This window comes from Gigantopelta aegis, chromosome 3 (assembly GCF_016097555.1).
Source record: "Gigantopelta aegis isolate Gae_Host chromosome 3, Gae_host_genome, whole genome shotgun sequence".
In the NCBI taxonomy this organism is placed as follows: Eukaryota; Metazoa; Mollusca; class Gastropoda; order Neomphalida; family Peltospiridae; genus Gigantopelta; species Gigantopelta aegis.
The window spans coordinates 96,301,073-96,320,372 of NC_054701.1; the positions used below are offsets into that span (position 1 = coordinate 96,301,073).

Genomic DNA, 19,300 nt, shown 5'->3' on the forward strand with positions numbered 1-19,300 from the left:
GGTATAATAGACCTAGGGCTTGCATTTCTAGGTATAATAGACCTAGCACTTGCATTTCTAGGTATAATAGACATAGGACCTGCATTTCTAGGTATAATAGACCTAGGACCTGCATTTCTAGGTATAATAGACCTAGGACTTGCATTTCTAGGTATAATAGACCTAGGACTTGCATTTCTAGGTATAATAGACATAGGACTTGCATTTCTAGGTATACTAGACATAGGACCTGCATTTCTAGGTATAATAGACCTAGGACTTGCATTTCTAGGTATAATAGACATAGAACTTGCATTTCTAGGTATAATAGACCTAGGACCTGCATTTCTAGGTATAATAGACCTAGGACCTGCATTTCTAGGTATAATAGACCTAGGACTTGCATTTCTAGGTATAATAGACCTAGGACTTGCATCTCTAGGTATAGTAGACCTAGGACCTGCATTCCTAGGAGATAAAATCCGACTTGCATTCCGTTTACACTGGTCAGTCATATCGAAACAAGCGATATATCAACACAACGGTGCTCGGCTGTGTATATAAATAACAGGTGCGAGTGCATGATTTGGAGTTCTTTTTAAAATCATATTTTCCGGGGGGATTATGACTCGAAACCACTGGCTTGTGTATTAGAAAGAAAAAAATTTTGGGATAATGTTTAGAGCCTTTTATCAGCAACCCCCCCCCCCCCCCCCCCCTCCAAACTAGTTACCATGATTAGTACATCATGTGTTGTGGTGTGCACTATCATTTAAACGACCCCTTACTGTAACTTACAGCTAGTGGTATGTTTGTTTTGTTTTTTAAACATACCACTAGCCCATCGGGCTACTAGTTTTGCATTTGTCACTAGTGTCGAGCGTCGGGCTATCCGATTTGTCGAACTCTGTAAGGCGTACTGCTTTAATGTTAGGAGTAGCCTCTGGTTCGATGGCGAATTTACTTTTTCTCCATTCACCAAATGCATTGTGCGGGGATATACATCGTCTTGCTCCATGTAACACCAATACGTCAAGAAAGAAAATAGTTTTCAATAGCTGCGCACAAATATGTAACATAAAACCCAGCCCCTGCTGCATACCTTTTATGTTCACATACACAGATTATAAATTCAGTTTACAATACTGAATGCCTTGCTATCAGCAAGCGTAGTGTCGAGATATAACATCCTGGTTCTTCATGCATTAAAAATGTCGAACTGTTTGACGTTTGCGTTTCTCTCTGTAATGTGCAGTTGCATCCAAATCAGTACAGTATCAGGTATGATTTTATACTATATAATTATGATATGGAGTGGGTATGCAATTGAGAGATTATTATTCATAGGGGTCATTCTAATATTACGTAACGCTCTAGGAGGTGGGTGGGTGTAGGGTCCTGACTTTATGTAGCGATACAGGGTGTGAGTTTACAAAACAGCGTTACGTAACGCACTTTTAAAATAACTTTATTGTCTCTTTTTAAATACAATATTAGTGGTTATATATTAACCGTGTTTGTAATCATCCTAGTTTTTGCATTATGTCAAACTGTATTTTATTTCATCATATATATTATGTATTATTTGTTCGTACTTTCCCTGGGGCAAAATGAGAAAATAATAACTTAAATACATACATACATACATACATACATACATATTATTGCTAATTATATTTAACTTAATCAGGTCAAAGCAGCACAGCGTTTATTGACATGTAACTAAACGTGCTATGGCGACACTACAGAATTGACGTAAGCAAAAATGTTTAATAGAGCAACTTTACACTGCAAGCTATCCAGCGTTCTGGACAAAAATCATGTACTAGCTGATTTTAATATAAGGATATTCCTTTGGAAAATACACGGCACTCTATATTCATACGCCATTTGTATGTCGTGTAATGGCTGACTGGAATTAAAGTTGTGTATGCAGTTTACAAAGACACATTGTATTAACTTTGAGATTATATAATAAAGTGATTATTACCTTTCTGTGTTTCCGTATCGTCAATATCATATATTAGGAGTAAACATAATGTATTGCGACTGAGAACCTCAAGGGTATCTCCCTTGGGTATCTCCCCTTGGGTCTCCTCTTGGCTATCTGCCTTTGGACAGTTCCTTGTGTCTCTCTCCTTGTTTCATGTATAGAAACACTAATATTTACAAGATACATATGTTTGTTGGAACGTAATTGCCATGGGTTATAATTCTTAGCTGTTAAGCTGGGGACAACATAACATAACTTTATTACGCTCAGGCCACTACACAACGGCATATGAGGAACATCCAATAACAATATTTTACAGTGACAGACTGGCTTTACAGGAGATAATAAGATACTGTAGAATAATATAATGATAATATGCTATACTGAGCAACAGAAGAAAGAAACGCCGATGTTAATGTTTTTCTTAATTAAATTAGTTTCGCATTAATTTGTTTAATACCAAGAGGGCATTTTAAGCCGATTTTGAGAGTCCATTTTCCATATATATATGTATATATGTATGTATGTATGTACGTCAGCGCACTCATAAATAATTAATATGCAAAAATAATTAAATGTCATAGTGTCCTTGATTGGTGTGGTTGAGTTGGACACTAGTTGGTCAGATTGTAGCCCCTAATTAACTAAATACTAAGTCTTTGTATGAATGGCAGGTAACATAACAACAATTAAAGGGACATTCCTGAGTTTGCTGCAATGTTTAAAATGTTATCAACTAACAGAAACTGTTTAAAGTGACATTCCTGAGTTTGCTGCAATATTTAAGATGTTATCAACTAACAGATACTTTTTTAATGATTATAATTACATATCAAATATATATAATTACATAGAATTACAGCAACGAATACTTTCTTATATAAAATAAAATGTGTTGATTCAAATCTCTGCACTTTTTGTCATCGCCAGCCAGAAACATCGGATCACTTGTTTTATGCTTGCCCCAAAGTCGTCGAACTCTGGAATCTTATAGAACAATGGTTGCAACAAAGAGGTGAAGACTTCCAGTTTCACAAAACTATGATTTTATTTGGAGATATAAATAAGGAAAACAATTTCGTAAATTGGTTAATTATAAATGTAAAGTATTATATTTACAAAACAAAATTACAGAACATCACACTCAATAAAACTGGCTTCAAACATTATATTGAAGATAAGCTATTATTAGAAAAATATATGTATTACAAGAATTGTTTACATAAAGAATTCGACGAAAACTGGGAATGTTGGTTAAGATTTTTGGAAAATATTTAAACGGCCAGCCTTTGTTTATATATAAAAAAAGACAATGGTTGTTTGTTTTACAATGTTGCTGGTTTGTTGGAAATACTTAGTTCAGCTTTCTCCCCTTTCTCTCCTTGCTCCTATGGTATATTCTGTGTATAATTGATATGTACGGTAATGATTCGGGGCCCCAACCCTGACATTATCTATTGTTTTTCTGGGGAAATAAACATTTATTTAAAAAATAATAATAATTATAAAAAAAAAAAAATTCTGAATAAAATATTAGTTGCTGTATATAAAACGTGTTTCTGATAGTTGTAATATAAATATAATGTAAATTTCATTTTATTTCCTAAAATATTATTTTTATCGTACGTACGAAATTATTTGAAGACAAAATCCAGTTTGAGCTTCTTACAAATATTAAGACGACCAGAAACACATTGAATATACAGACACTGATATTCTAAACAAGAAAATATATTTAATATGTAAGTTTAATCGTAGAAATATTTTATTAATCTGAAACATGCAGCAAACTCAGGAATGTTCCTTTAATTGAATCGTACATGCACAGCTAAATATTTAAATTATATTTGAATATATTGTGATAATAACCCCCCCCCCAAAAAAAAAAAAAAAAAAAAATAATAATAATAATAAAACAAATTAAAATAAAAAATAAAAACACAAAATAAATAAATAAACAAACACAAAAAAAAACAATAAAATAACTAAAAAAAAAAATAATAATAACCAAAAAAAACACAAAACCAACAACAACAAAACACACAAAACAACAACAAACTAATACAAATTTGTGGTATAAAATTATTTTAATTGAGTATCTTTCTAAATACAATATTAGTGGTTATATATTAAATGCGATTCTGATCGATCTAGTATTTACACCAGGTCAAACTTTATTTTATTTTTATGATCGAAATTATTGTGATAGGAAATCACGTTTGGGCTACTTACTAATATTAGGACGACCAGAAATATTAAATATACAGACACTGATATTCTAAACAAGGCAATGTATTTAATATGTAACACTAGTCGTTACAACATTTCATTAGTAAAAACAACATCTTACAATGCAACCAACTCAGAAGAGTCCCTTTAAGAAATATAAAAGCGATATAGTAAACAGCGTGACATTTTCAGATAGGATCCAGAAAATCCATTTAGTGAGGGCGGGGAATGCGTAAGGCCAAACGTTTTTTAATTAGATGTTCCTCTGATTCTTCAACGTTAAAAATAATTAAATATTAAAAATATAACTGTCGTAAAATTTAAATTTAGAGGGGCCCGGCCCCCTGTCCTCCACCCTTAAATCCGCCACTGGATACATAACCAGTTATACTAGCTAGTCATCGATGTGGTTGTGTGAAGTATTCAAAAGACTACAGGTAATGATGTTTAAACATATCCTAACAAAAGAAACAAAACACGTTTGATGCAAGCCTCCATGAATAGGTCGTACAGACGAATTTAAATCGAGCAAAGATTAGGACGCTATTAGCCGACTTCACGTAATAGTACTCGGTAATAAAGAACTGAATACAAAATACTCAGAATGTGACAGTGACCCGATACGACATCTCCATTCAACTCGTCGGTGTTTTGTATTTGTTACATGTTTTAACTCTAAGTACATATTTGATTTGATCTGGCCTTAAGACAACCCCACACGATACGACATAGGATAACCACAAAAAAGAGCCGATTGTGACAAGACATTACGATTTCATCGGTTGTTATACAATCGGCTATTATCGTACGAAACATTCATGTCGTTTGGCGTCGCCTTTATTGTACTATCCGTATTGTACTATGTTCTGGTTGGTGGACATTTGTTTATGTTAATACGGAAATTGCATGTTTTGCAATACTGATGACCCGTCGCCCTAAAATTATTCAAGTGTTCCCTGTTTTTATTATTTTAATGTTTATCCTATTGCGATACGCTTATGACGAATTGCGTTTTTCCCATTAGAGCCCCACCCCACTCGCAAAATATTTCCTAAATCTGCATTTCTACAAACTGCGTCACCGTTTTCTTTTCTAGGAGTTTGTGATGGTGGTCGATATGGTTTAGACTGCAACTACATGTGCCACTGCACTTCCGGTTGTGATGATGTCACAGGATGTTCTGGAAACTGCGAAAAAGGATGGTCTGGACCAGCATGCAACATGAGTAAAACATTAAACAGTTATTTTGATTATGTTTGTATTAGGTAATAACAGATTTGTAATATGTGAACCCTTAAACTCGGCAGTCAGATACACATTTTCAAATACCGAGTAAAATTACAGATGTGTGTGCTGAATGTTTACATTCACCGTCATGCATGACAGAAAGAAATGAAGAAAGAAAGAACGAATGAAAGGATAAACGAACGGACGCAGTTATATACAAGAAAACACTTGGATGATTTGTTTAAAGTTATGATATGATTGTTGATAATTATAATATATAATTATATATATATATATATATATATATAAAAATTATATATATATATTACTCTTCAAAAGAAGAAACGCAAAACCACATTGTCGTAACATTTGGAGAATTGATTTAATTATTGAATGGTGAGTCCGATAATTACCAAATGTTGCAGGATTGTTCACAATTCACTCTAGTCCATTGTGAGTAAGTGATAGGACACACCACCAAGGTCAAGGTCATCTGGAGTCAATATTGGGTGTGGCCTCCGCGTGTGTTGACAACTGCCTGGCACCGCCTGCCCATTGAAGCAACCAGAGTACGGATGACGTCCCGGGGGATGGTGGCCCACTCGGCCTGCAAGGCTGCTGCCAGCTCGGGCAGGGTCTGGGGCTGTGGTTGTCGCTGTCGGAGGCGTCGGTCCAACTCGTCCCATAGATGCTCAATTGGGTTCAAATCCGGTGATGTCGATGGCCAAGGAAGGACATTAATGTTGTTGTTCTGTAGGAAAGCCGTTGTGAGACGTGCTGTGTGAGGCCTGGCGTTGTCATGTTGGAACACTGCGTTGGCGTTGGCCATAACTGGAACGATGTGTGGCCGGAGGATCTGGTCAATGTAGCCCTGTGCATTCAGGTTGCCCTGCACGTGGACCAGGTCAGTTCTGCCAGTGTGTGAGATGGCTGCCCACACCATGACACTACCCCCGCCGAATCTGTCCACTTCCTGCACGCAGTTTGCCGCATAACGTTCACCACGACGCCTATACACGCGATATCTTCCATCATGACGTCGGAGCAGAAATCGGGACTCGTCACTGAACCACACCTGTCTCCATCGCAGTTGAGGCCATTGTCGATGAATCTGGCACCACTGCAGTCGGAGTCGACGGTGTTGTGGTGTTAAGATGACACCTCGAACTGGACTTCTGGCACGAATTCCTACCTCACGTAGGCGGTTCCGTACGGTCTGGTCGGATATCCTGCGCAAACCTGGTATTGCTGCGGCTGTGGAGGTGGCAGTAGTCAATCGTTCCCGAAGGTGGCGTACCCGGATGTAGCGGTCCTGCCCGGGGGTAGTGACCCGTGGTCGACCGGATCTAGGGAGGTCACGTGTTGATCCATGTTGCTGGTAACGGTCCCACAGTCTGGAGATGGTGCTTGGGGACACATGGAATGCCCTGGCAACGGCCGTTCTGGATTCGCCTGCGTCTAGTCGGCCGATGGGGCATTGTTTCTCTGCGGTTCACTGAGACGTGGCATGTCCTGGATTGTCAACTGTCGGCCAGGTACAGAGGCCAGGCAAGCGAACACCCTGCACTTTTATACTGTCGGTGTTCATGTTGCACGTGCAGACAACGCACGTGCAGTGGTGATATGGTTTGCACGTGGCTGCGTTTTTGCGAATATTCACATTTTGGAACTTTATTGTACAGTAGCTGCGTTTTATCGAATGTAACCGTGGGAATGTGTTTGGGACATGCAATGACCTTATATTCACAAAGCATGATCCGGTAGGAAACATAAAATCGGAGTTATAACCCATTTGTACCCTTTTTCGTTTCTTTTTTTGAAGAGTATATATATATATATATATATATATATATATATATATATATATATACTGAACAAAAAAAAAAGAAACTTCCGATTTGTACATATAGTATTTGTTGTGTTAAAGAATTCATTGTGTAATGAAATTATATAGGTAGTATTAGCCTTGAGCTGTATTATCAGGTTTCATGAATTTTATCGATTATTTTTGCACTGTTAATCGTCGACAACGTGAAATTCAATTTGCTCGTGCATACATGGTTCGACATGTCCCGTGTAGTATTCGGTCAATTTGTTTCACTTGTCTTACTGACATTGTTGTCAAGTGAACGAAAACGCTTCAAAATTTGTAAAAAAAAATTAACGTTTTATACGTTGTAGCATTTTTAGTATGCCAAGAATACCCAATAATGTACGCGAACGGGCGATTGGCATGCTTGATGCTGGCATGTCGATAGAAGACGTTGCAAGGCATGTTGGGAGTTCTAGTCGAGCGGTACGAAATCTTCGCGTAAGATTTCCAACGACAGGAAGCACCAACGACTTGCCATGTCGTGGACGTCCGCGTGTTACAACGCGTGGTCAAGACCGCTATATCATGAACACCCATTTGCGCAATCGATTCCAAACTGCCACTGCTACTGCTGCTAACACACCTGGGCTTCATAATAACCGAATCAGTGGGCAAACTGTTCGTAATCGTCTGCGGGAGAGCGGTCTACATGCACGACGTCCTTACGTCGGATGCGTTTTAACGCAACATCATCGTCTAAATCGTCTTAATTGGGCACGTGTACACACTCGTTGGATACGGCGACGCTGGAATACCGTTCTTTTTTCGGATGAATCCAGATTTTCTTTACAACGTGGTGATGGCAGGGTTTGCGTCTACCGTAGGAGAAATGAACGCTATGCTGACTGTTGTGTTCTTGAACGAGATCCTTTCGGGGTGGGGGTTGTGTCATGGTCTGGGCGGCCATTGCCCATGGTTATCGTTCACCACTAGTCGTCATTGATGGCAATTTAAATGCTCAACGTTACCGCGATGACATTCTCGCTCATCACGTCATTCCTCTGTTCCATAACAACGCCAACATCTCGATTTTTCAGCATGATAATGCCACCTCTCATACAGCTAGAGACACTGTACATTTTCTTAGGACAAATAACATTGATTTCATTGATAACTCGCCCGCTAAAAGTCCTGATCTCAACCCCATCGAGCATGTCTGGGATAGTCTGGACAGACGATTGAGGCGTCGTCCCAACCCACCCGCTAACGTCAACGAACTTCGTCAAGCGCTCATTCAGGAATGGAACAATATTCCACAGGCAGAAATCAACACTTTAGTCAATTATATGCGCCTGCGATGCACTGCAGTGGTCAATTCAAGAGGTGGTCATACCCGTTATTAAGTGGGTGAGGTTTTTTTAACCCCTACCACACTTGGTCAAAATTTCTCCTAGTTTCTGTTAACCTATGGCCATGATTTTTCCACCAAACGATGCATCATGGAACACTCTTTAAACGCATATATAACAATTATTCCCCCGGTTTGTTTTTATCAAGTTATGTTCAAGCAAAGTTAGCGGAAGTTTCTTATTTTGTTCAGATTATATATGTTGATACTTGATTTCGATTGTGCCGAACCACCGGACGACGCGTCCATACATGATAACCATATATACGTCACAGAGTAGTTATACGTCATAGACGTCATCCTGATTAGTTCTTTGGATGGTGTGGCTGTAACCACTGGACCATCACCCTGGAACAGCCAATCAAAATGTATTTAAACCGATAACACGCATATTTGTGTTTGCTATGTGACGCAAACAATTTTGCAAAGCTGCGACACTGAGTTCAGATGTAGAGCAATGAGTTCTGAAACTATTTTTCCTCAGTTCAAAATGCCTATAACCACTTTTAATGTGGAAGTTACTCAGCTTTGTACAAATATTACATTAAATGAAGGTGTGCAATAAACAATATACCATACTCGTTTTCGTTGAATACCGGATATCATATTTAGGAAACCCACCAACTTTCCTTGTCTCTGATACAGGGGAAATTAGTTGAGTTCGTGAAAAATATCACGAGTGTAGTATTCTTATCAATTATTAGTCCCTTACCGGTCCAACCGGATGGGACTATGTGTTTCATCTCCGTCTTTCTATCTGTCTGACTGCCTGTCTGTCCGTCCGCCTGTCCCACATAGTTTTCTGGATGTTTTTGTGAACGTTTGTGTATACTCGTAGGTTTAGCATATGCTGTTACAGATCAAGATTGACTTTCATGGCGATTTACCCATGTTTGACGGAGTTATGGACCTTTAACTTAGGAGATATACAATATTATTTTGTTTTGCTATGCCTGAAGATACTGAGATGAGATTTTGTAGATAGCTTTATCGTGTTCTGTTACTGATGACGTTTAACGTTCATGGTGATTTACTCACTTTTCACAGAGGTATGGCCATTGAATTTAGGAAATACGAACATTTGTTGGGCCCGGTTGAGGACAGGTGTTGCTTTAGCAGTCATACTTTCATTTTTGGCCTCTAGATGTTCTACAGATCACCGATCGCAGAGATGTTTTGTTTTGGGTTCTAGACCTGTTTTCTAATTATTATTAGTATTACTATTATATTACTAGATGCAATCCGTGCTTACAAAGATGTTTATATGGGGTGCGGTGATCTTACACTGGGCTTTTCCCCTGCAATACGACCGCCATATAGATAATCAGCTCTCATTAGCCAAAGGGGCGGGACGTAGCACAGTGGGAAAGCGCTCACTTGATGCGCGGTCGGTCTAGGATTGATCCCCATCGGTGGAACCCATATGGCTATTTATCGTTCCAGCTGGTGCACCACGACTGGTATATCAAAGGCCGTGGTATGTGCTATCCTGTCTGTGGGTTGGTGCATATAAAAATGTATTTCTACTCATGGACAATTGTAGCGGATTTCCTCTGTGAGACTATAAGTCAAAATGTTTGACAACCAACAGCCAATTATTAAGAAATCAATGCGCTATGCTGATGTCGTTAAACAAAATAAACCTTTTTTCAAAAGATAATGTTGTTTGTACGGCCGCCGTGTATATTGCCACTTCTATGCTGCTACAAACATGACGGCATATATTACCGCTGTTTGTATGAAACTCGTCTTTGTACCCAATATTTAGCACGGTGTGTGTACAGTTGACTAGACGAATGGACACGAGCGCAAAAAGAACAAACAAGACGGAAGGCAGTACAAATAAAAAAGAGGCGAAGCGGTCAGAATGATCATCAACTGTTAAAGGGGCCTTTCGTATTTTATTATAGATTAGTATCACTGTAATCACTATTATTATTATTATTATTATTATTATTATTATTTTAATAATAATTATATTATTATTATTATTATTATTATTATTATTTCAGATAATTTAGCTTTGAACAAACCTGCCTTCCAGAGTTCTCACTATAAAACAGACACATCGCCTCCATCAAATGGTGTTGACGGGGACTACACTCCCAAGACGTGTATACTCACTGATGTGTCTCAAAATAACTCGTGGTGGGAAGTGGATCTAGGAAAACCACAGTACATACACGAAGTGACAGTTCACTTCAGAACGGGAAATTGTAAGTAAATATAACACATTTAAATACTCACACACACACACACACACACACACACACACACACACACACACACACACAAACACAGACACACACATATTCAAATCGCATGACACACACACACACACACACACATTCAAATCGCATCGCACAAACACACACACATACGCACGCGCACACACACACACACACACACACACGCAGATTCACATGTATGTGGAAGAGTAAAGACCAAATTTGATTCACAAAGCGCAGCTGTCCTACTGTACCTCAAGCATCTTATCTACTACTTGCTTTGTATTCCTTAGACGTGTGGGCGGGACGTAGCTATTTTGATATGAAAGTTTGTTTTGTTTAACAACACCCCTAGAGCACATTGATTTATTAATCATCGGCTATTGGAATTCAAACATATGGTCAATTTGACAGTCGTAGAGAACAAACCCACTACATTTTTCCATTAGTAGCAAGGAATTTTTATCTTATATATGCTATGTGGTATGAATCGTAGCCGGGTTTACTGCGTTCCAACTAGTTGAACATGACTGTGGAAAATTGCATATAAAACATCAATTTCTGCTGTATCGATAGGAGTAGCCTACGTGGCGGCTGCGAATAAACTCTTTGTCATTCGTTAAACCAAATGTCGAAATATCCATATCGTAAACACCAGGAGCCGACTTCATCAACTACGTCCAAGCTAAACTATTCTTAGTCCTCAGACCATGTGTTCTTAAAGTATTATTTTAGATAGAATTTCTTAATTTAGTCCAAAATCTGACAACTGTTTAGGGAAGCTTGTCCAGTACCAGTAAAGCTGTATCCTAACTGGGAGCGTGCGATGCGAGCGACACGACAATATTTATATCCTAACCAGACGCGACCATAACGATAAACGCCTTTTTAAAATTGTTATCAACAGTAGAAACCGCCAAGTAAAAGTTGTTTGATTAGTTAATATATGTTTGTCGCTCGTGTAGCGCGACAAAAAATAGAAACAATTCCTATCGGTATTGTGCCGCGCGCTCGACTGCTACAGTCTGTCGACGCGTGTGGTTAGGATGCTGCAATTGAATCAATGGTTTCTAAAAAAATCGCTCCCGTCGCACGCGTCAGGTGAGGATGCAGCTTTAGACACGGTATGCACGTGCATCGAGACAAGCAAACAAAACTGTTCTTGAATTGTTGTCCAACTTAACTATAATCGTTCACCACTTGAGTATACATTTTTATGTTTACGATTTTACATTCAAACCTGTTAACAACAAATCGTTAATAGCTGAACTAAAAACGGTTTAAAGTAAACCAAAAAACAACAAAAAACGATTAATTATTCTTAACTACACATACTCTCTAACTCTCTATTTCTCGCTCTCTGTTTCTCTCTCACTCTCTATTTCTCGCTCTCTGTTTCTCTTTCACTCTCTATTTCTCGCTCTCTGTTTCTCTCTCACTCTCTATTTCTCGCACTCTGTTTCTCTCTCACTCTCAATTTCTCGCTCTCTGTTTCTCTCTCACTCTCTATTTCTCGCACTCTGTTTCTCTCTCACTCTCTATTTCTTGCTCTCTGTAAACCAAAAACAACAAAAACGATTGGTTATTCTTAACTACACATACTCTCTCACTCTCTATTTATTGCTCTCTGTTTTTCTCTCACTCTCTGTTTCTCGCTCTCTGTTTCTCTCTCACTCTCTGTTTCTCACTCTCTGTTTTTCTCTCACTAACTTTCTATTGCTCTCTGGTTTTCTCTCACTCTCTATTTCTCGCTCTCTGTTTCTCTCTCACTCTCTAGTTCTCGATCTCTGTTTTTCTCTCACTCTATATTTCTCGCTCTCTGTTTCTCTCTCACTCTCTATTTCTCGCTTTGTTTCTCTCTCACTCTTTATTTCTCGCTCTCTGTTTCTCTCTCTCTCTCTCTCTCTCTCTCTCTCTCTATTTCTAGCTCTCTGTTTTTCTCTCACTCTCTATTTCTCACTCTGTTTCTCGCTCTCTGTTTCTCTTTCACTCTTTATTTCTCGCTCTCTGTTTCTCTCTCTCTCTATTTCTCGCTCTCTGTTTCTCACTCTCTTTTTCTCGCTCTCTGTTTCTCGCTCACTCTTTATTTCTCGCTCTCTGCTTTTCTCTTACTCTCTCTCGCTCTCTGTTTCTCTCTCACTCTCTATTTCTCACTCTCTATTTCTCGCTCTCTGTTTCTCTCTCACTCTATTTCTCGCTCTGTTTTTCTCTTACTCTCTATTTCTCGCTCTCTGTTTTTCTCTCACTCTCTATTTCTCGCTCTTTGTTTCTCTTTCACTCTCTATTTCTCTCTCTGTTTCTCTCTCACTCTCAATTTCTCGCTCTCTGTTTCTCTCTCTTTATTTCTCGCTCTCTGCTTTACTCTCACTCTCTCTTGCTCTCTGTTTCTCTCTCACTCTCTAGTTCTCGCTCTCTGTTTTTCTCTCACTCTCTATTTCTCGCTCTCTGCTTTTCTCTCACTCTCTATTTCTCACTCTCTATTTCTCGCTCTCTGTTTCTCACTCTCTTTTTCTCGCTCTCTGTTTCTCTCTCACTCTTTATTTCTCGCTCTCTGCGTTTCTCTCACTCTCTCTCTCTCTCTCTCTCGCTCTCTGTTTCTCTCTCACTCTCTATTTCTCGCACTGTTTCTCTCTCACTCTCTATTTCTCGCTCTCTGTTTTTCTCTCACTCTCTATTTCTCACTCTGTTTCTCTCTTACTATCTGTTTTTCTCTCACTCTCTATTTCTTGCTCTCTGTTTCTCTCTCACTCTCAATTTCTCGCTCTGTTTCTCTCTCACTCTTTATTTCTTTGCACTCTGTTTATCTCTCTTTATTTCTCCCTTTCTGCTTTACTCTCACTCTCTCTCGTTCTCTGTTTCTCTCTCACTCTCTATTTCTCGGTCTCTGTTTCTCTCTCACTCTCTATTTCTCGGTCTCTGTTTCTCTCTCACTTTTTATTTCTCGCTCTCTGTTTTTCTCTCACTCTCTATTTCTCAATCTCTGTTTTTCCCTCACTATATTTCTCGCTCTATGTTTCTCTTTCACTCTCTATTTCTCGCTCACTCTATTTATCGCTCTCTGTTTCTTCCTCACTCTCTGTTTCTGTCTGTTTGTCTGTCTGTCTCTGTCTCTCTCTGTCTCTCTGTCTTTGTCTCTATGTCTGTCTCTCTCTCTCTCTCTTCTCTCTCTCTCTCTCTCTCTCTCTCTCTCTCTCTCTCTCTCTCTCTCTCTCTCACACACACACACACACACACACACACACGCACGCACACACAGATATATAAACAATGCATACGCTAGCGCATACATACATATGCGCGCACACGCACGCACATACATATTGACTACCACGTTTCTATTCTGCCAAATTATCTAATTTGATACAATTGACCTGCATCAAACAACAAATAACAGAAAGTTGGACTTAGTTCGTGAAGTAGATTGTAAGTAGCCGTAGTTTCAATATACTGAGGTGTTGTTAAAGAGATATTAATTGTATGTCCTTCAATCACAACTATTTCCCCTGCCACAATTTATAATAACATGCCATCTCATAACAATGGGAATTAATAGACTCACAGACATAACATCGTGGCTAGGTTCTACAACATAATTATTATTATACCTATTAATATGATGTTTGGATCTGTAATGTGCTAAGCTACATTTAGATGCCATTAATAGCGTAGCACAGAATACAGGGCCGTAGCTACGATTTTATGTTTGGGGGTGGGGGCAACTAAGTAGTGAATAGTAGACTCACAGACATAACATCCTGGCTAGGTTCTACAACATAATTATTATTATACCTATTAATATGATGTTTGGATCTGTAATGTGCTAAGCTACATTTAGATGCCATTAATAGCGTAGCACAGAATACAGGGCCGTAGCTACGATTTTATGTTTGGGGGTGGGGGCAACTAAGTAGTGAATAGTAGACTCACAGACATAACATCCTGGCTAGGTTCTACAACATAATTATTATTATACCTATTAATATGATGTTTGGATCTGTAATGTGCTAAGCTACATTTAGATGCCATTAATAGCGTAGCACAGAATACAGGGCCGTAGCTACGATTTTATGTTTGGGGGATGGGGGTGGGGGGTGGGGGCAACTAAGTAGTGAATAGTCTAAAACTCCTTAAACGGTTAAGAAGAGAATTTTCTTTAAGTTTCTATACAAAAAAATCGGATTGTTTTTGGTTTTAATTGCCCCACCCCACCCCACCCCACCCCCCGCTAGCTACGGCCCTGGAATGTGTGCCCCATATTCACTTAGGTGTCAGGCTTGTCCGTCCTGGGCACAACTTCATATATATATGTGGGGATGATTTTGTCCAGGACAGAGGTCAGTAATCCCAGTTATGTTTCGCTTTCTATTTGCAGATCCATATCGCAGGAATGGTGTTCATGTGTATAGTTCTTTAACAGTGAACCAGACTAACACAAGCCATCTGTGTGGTGCAGCCACGATAAATAGCTCGGATGTAACACGTATTACCTGTGACACCACGGCTCAGTACATCACACTGTACCAGGAGACAGACAACACTGACTTAGATACAAAATATAATTCCGCTGGAACGGCAATGGATTTTTGTGAAGTTGAAGTATTTAGTGAGTTAATACATTAATAATAGTTGAAATAAACTGATAAAGTCCCGTGACCAATTAACGGAGACAAAGATTTGATGGTAGTTTTCAAATCTTCAAAGCAATTCACAATTTGGTTTTATTTTCACAGGACTCGTCTGGAAAAGTCAAAGAGACAGTTTCTCATTTGTATCTATCATTTGTTTATATGTGAAATGTATTTTATCTTGATGGGCGAGGGTTTTTTTTAAGTTGATATAAAGAACAAATAAAAACTAATGACACAAATGCAATGTATTGACGCTGTAAACCTTTTTGTTGTTACATTTATGATGTTAATAGGTTATCGGAAGGAAGGAAGGAAATGTTTTATTTAACGACGCACTCAATACATTATATATACGGTTGTATGGCGTCTGACATACGGACCACACATATTGAGAGAGGAAACCCGCTGTCGCCACTTCATGGGCTGCTCTTTTTAATTAGCAGCAAGGGATCTTTTATATGCACCTTCCCACAGACAGGATAACACATACCAACCGCGCATCAAACAAATGTTTTACCACTGGGCTACGTCTCGCCCCAGGTTATCGGACATCTAAATAAAATATGTACGCGCCATAAATTGGAGGGGTTGAATATTACACGTAAAGAGCGTATTGGAGGGAGGGAGTTCATGACATACTCTATCAAAATGTACCAGTGTAACTGGTCCGGGTTAGGGTAAAATAAAACAAATAAAATGAAGTTTGTTTAAAACGTTAAAGAATTGTATTTCGGTGTTGACCTGCACATGACAGGGCAGGATGGGTAGTTATGAATGGTTCCTGTTTATTATATGCAATAATACGGATATGTTTAAAAGGTAGGCTACCGTTTTAACAATACTGAGCCATTACTTTGAGGTACGTTTTTACCAAATCTGTTCCATTTTCGCCAACGAAAATGTTGTTGTTGGGGGTTTTTTTTGGTTTTTGTGTGTAGTGGTTCCATTTTACCTGAACCGTTTGTGGCTTACGTTTGCTAGACTTTTTTCACTCAACACGTGTAACCGAATGAACTTTTCGAGAAGTCAAAATAGTTCGGGAAAGTTTCCATCATTCGGTGTCGCTGAACGCAGCCTACTTCATGAATAATCGCACAATTAATTCAAAAATATGAAGGCAAGTTTACTTACTTGCATAGACACTTTATTCTCGCCCTCGATGTCAGCCAGCCCTCCCCCTCCCCCAATGTCTACTTGCTACAACCGCGCCTGGAGATTTGTCGTCTGGTCTCTTCTGGTGTCTTCCTAGAATTAAAGTATTATGGTAGAAATATAGACGCTATTCTGTCAATATAATGCGTCACGTGTTTTAATAATGTTGGCATTTATCTTGGAATTCTCCAAGTGGCGGAGGTATCCCAAACTTTTGACAAGGTCACCCCTATTTTTAATCAGGAGGCTTTGATGATATGAAAAACAACTCTAAACCTTTCTTCCCGTAAATTTGTCACGGAACATATTGATTTGCCCCACCCCCATCTAACTTATTATTTTTATTTTTTTTATTGTTTTATAAACCTACCCCGTAACACCTGTTGCATGCATAAATACATACATACATACATAGTGTGGGCTGCCCCCCCCCCCCCCCTCGAAAATCCAGGCTACGCCAGTACAAGATACAATGCAGTTTTATGCAATATGTTAGGTAATATAATAATACAACTTTAGAGCATACTGTTTTGCATAATATTTGAAAACAATCTAAATCAATCCACGCATGCAGACACACATACCCGTGTACTCACAAGCACACTCAAAAAGACGAAAACTAAGCACGAACAGCCAAAAACAAAACAAATTAAAACAATTCTTTTTTAAATAAAAGTAAATAATTATACTGACGGGAAGAAATAAGGGGACATATAAATAGAGGATACTCCCCGAGTGTCTTGTGATAATGCGAGTTGATAATGGTATGAAATCTGAGGCTTGTTTAAAAAATGTATACCTTTATCAACGAATGCTGATAAATTATGATATCACAAGATACGGGGGTGGTATTATTTTTATCATCCATTATTATTAGTTTCATTTGCGACAAGTGTAAACAATGTCAGTGATGTGGTTTGAATGTCACTATATTTGGCAGGGTAGACTCGTTACGATAGTGACATAACGTCACTAACGATAGGTTTGGGCTGAAACATACAGAGTAACCTAACAAAATAATGTCTTGTGACTAAAATTTGACCAAGTTATATTATAAGAAGCGATATTTTCAAGGAGAATATTGCAGAAGATATGGCAAATTATAGTGCCAGCGATATCTTCTACAAAAGACTTTAATGGACGATAAACAGTAATATTAAAGTTTGACTGCACCCAAATTCTTCATCTGTGGTATCAGCATGTTACGAGTGTTAGTTACATTCAATCCCACATTATGTCTATGTATTGTACACATGCCTTACTAATGTAATACTATAATACTGAATCAAATGTAGTCTCAGATATCATGTGTTCCCCTGTTTCTTTCCATTAGTATATGTAATTTCTACAGGGTATAAAATAACATGACTATTACCCTACATATGTCACAGTAGTGGATTACTGGATGGGATGAAAATGTAGTAGCTTCATATTAGACAATGTGTTGCGGCGATGGTAAGCTAATCGTACAAAAGTTGAGTGACATATGACGTTTCTGTTTTATACACTAATACATAGTAAAGATATCTTGCTGCTATTATAATAATTTGCTTATATGATTAAAATCACTTTACCTGTTCGTATTACAAACTATGTAACCCCAGTTGATATTTATATTTATCCTATAACGTATCCATGATGTCCATGTCATAAACCCATGTGATAATTTACTTTATTAAACCGGTTAATAATGGTATGCAAATTTGCAAGGTCTCTAGGTAATGTGTTGGTCTGGATGGATCATTTGCTTACAAGGCAACAATACCTGTGTACATGAATGTAACGTTTTCGAAGATTTATTTAAAATGCGTGATGACAAACTAATTGTGCTAATCATGATGACGTCATATTACCGATGGCGGCTATTTTAGTACTTTGATTTACTAAAAAAATAATTAAAATATTATTTTAGAAGTGTTATAGGATAAATAGAAATCGCTACTCGTGCTTTTGTAATATGTAAAATATCAACCTCGTCTAGTTCAACGGTTTTTGTCTCGGCAGAGCCTCGACAAATACCGATTAACATAGACTCAGTTGATATTTTCCATATTAAAAATACACGTGATGAATCCTCTATATAATTAAGGCTCGACTGAACTAAACATTTAGAAAATAAACCTTCAGCCAATAGGTATATTAATGGATTAAGTTTGTTTTTTATCTTCAGTTTGTGAAGCTGGCACGTTTGGAGATAACTGCACCGAGTTCTGTCACTGTGCAAATCAACCCTGTAACTATACAACTGGAGAATGCAATGGTGAATGTAAACAAAATTGGACTGGAACGCAGTGTAATGGTATGATAATAATTACTATGTTAACCCTGTAACAACAGCAACATTCATTTCAAACTATGCTTATTTAATCACTTCTTTAAAATAAAATACAAACACGTATTACATCTTTTATTAAGTTACATCAAAATGTTCGACATTGATACATTTATAAATTTTGATATTTAAATTCGTATATGAAACTTAAAAGCTGAGCCAACATTGTTTTGTACGTACATGCACGTAATTCACAATAATTGTTTTTTATATGAGCTGTATGTCTGCGTGAATTTATATTACAAAATATTGCCCTTTGTCTTAACGGGTAGATATATGAAATAAAATAATACGGAGAACCATTATTTTAA

The 19,300-nt window shown here is 38.0% G+C and overlaps 1 protein-coding gene across 1 annotated transcript; it reads left to right on the forward strand.

Annotated features, from left to right (window-relative positions):
- Positions 1 to 1,146: 1,146 nt before the first annotated feature.
- LOC121368963 lies at positions 1,147 to 18,988 on the forward strand. The gene is made up of 5 exons (XM_041493734.1): positions 1,147 to 1,260; positions 5,298 to 5,426; positions 10,662 to 10,865; positions 15,250 to 15,480; positions 18,828 to 18,988. The coding sequence occupies exons 1-5, from the start codon at positions 1,191 to 1,193 to the stop codon at positions 18,986 to 18,988; spliced, it is 795 nt and encodes a 264-aa protein (XP_041349668.1). The 5' UTR covers positions 1,147 to 1,190.
- Positions 18,989 to 19,300: the final 312 nt, after the last annotated feature.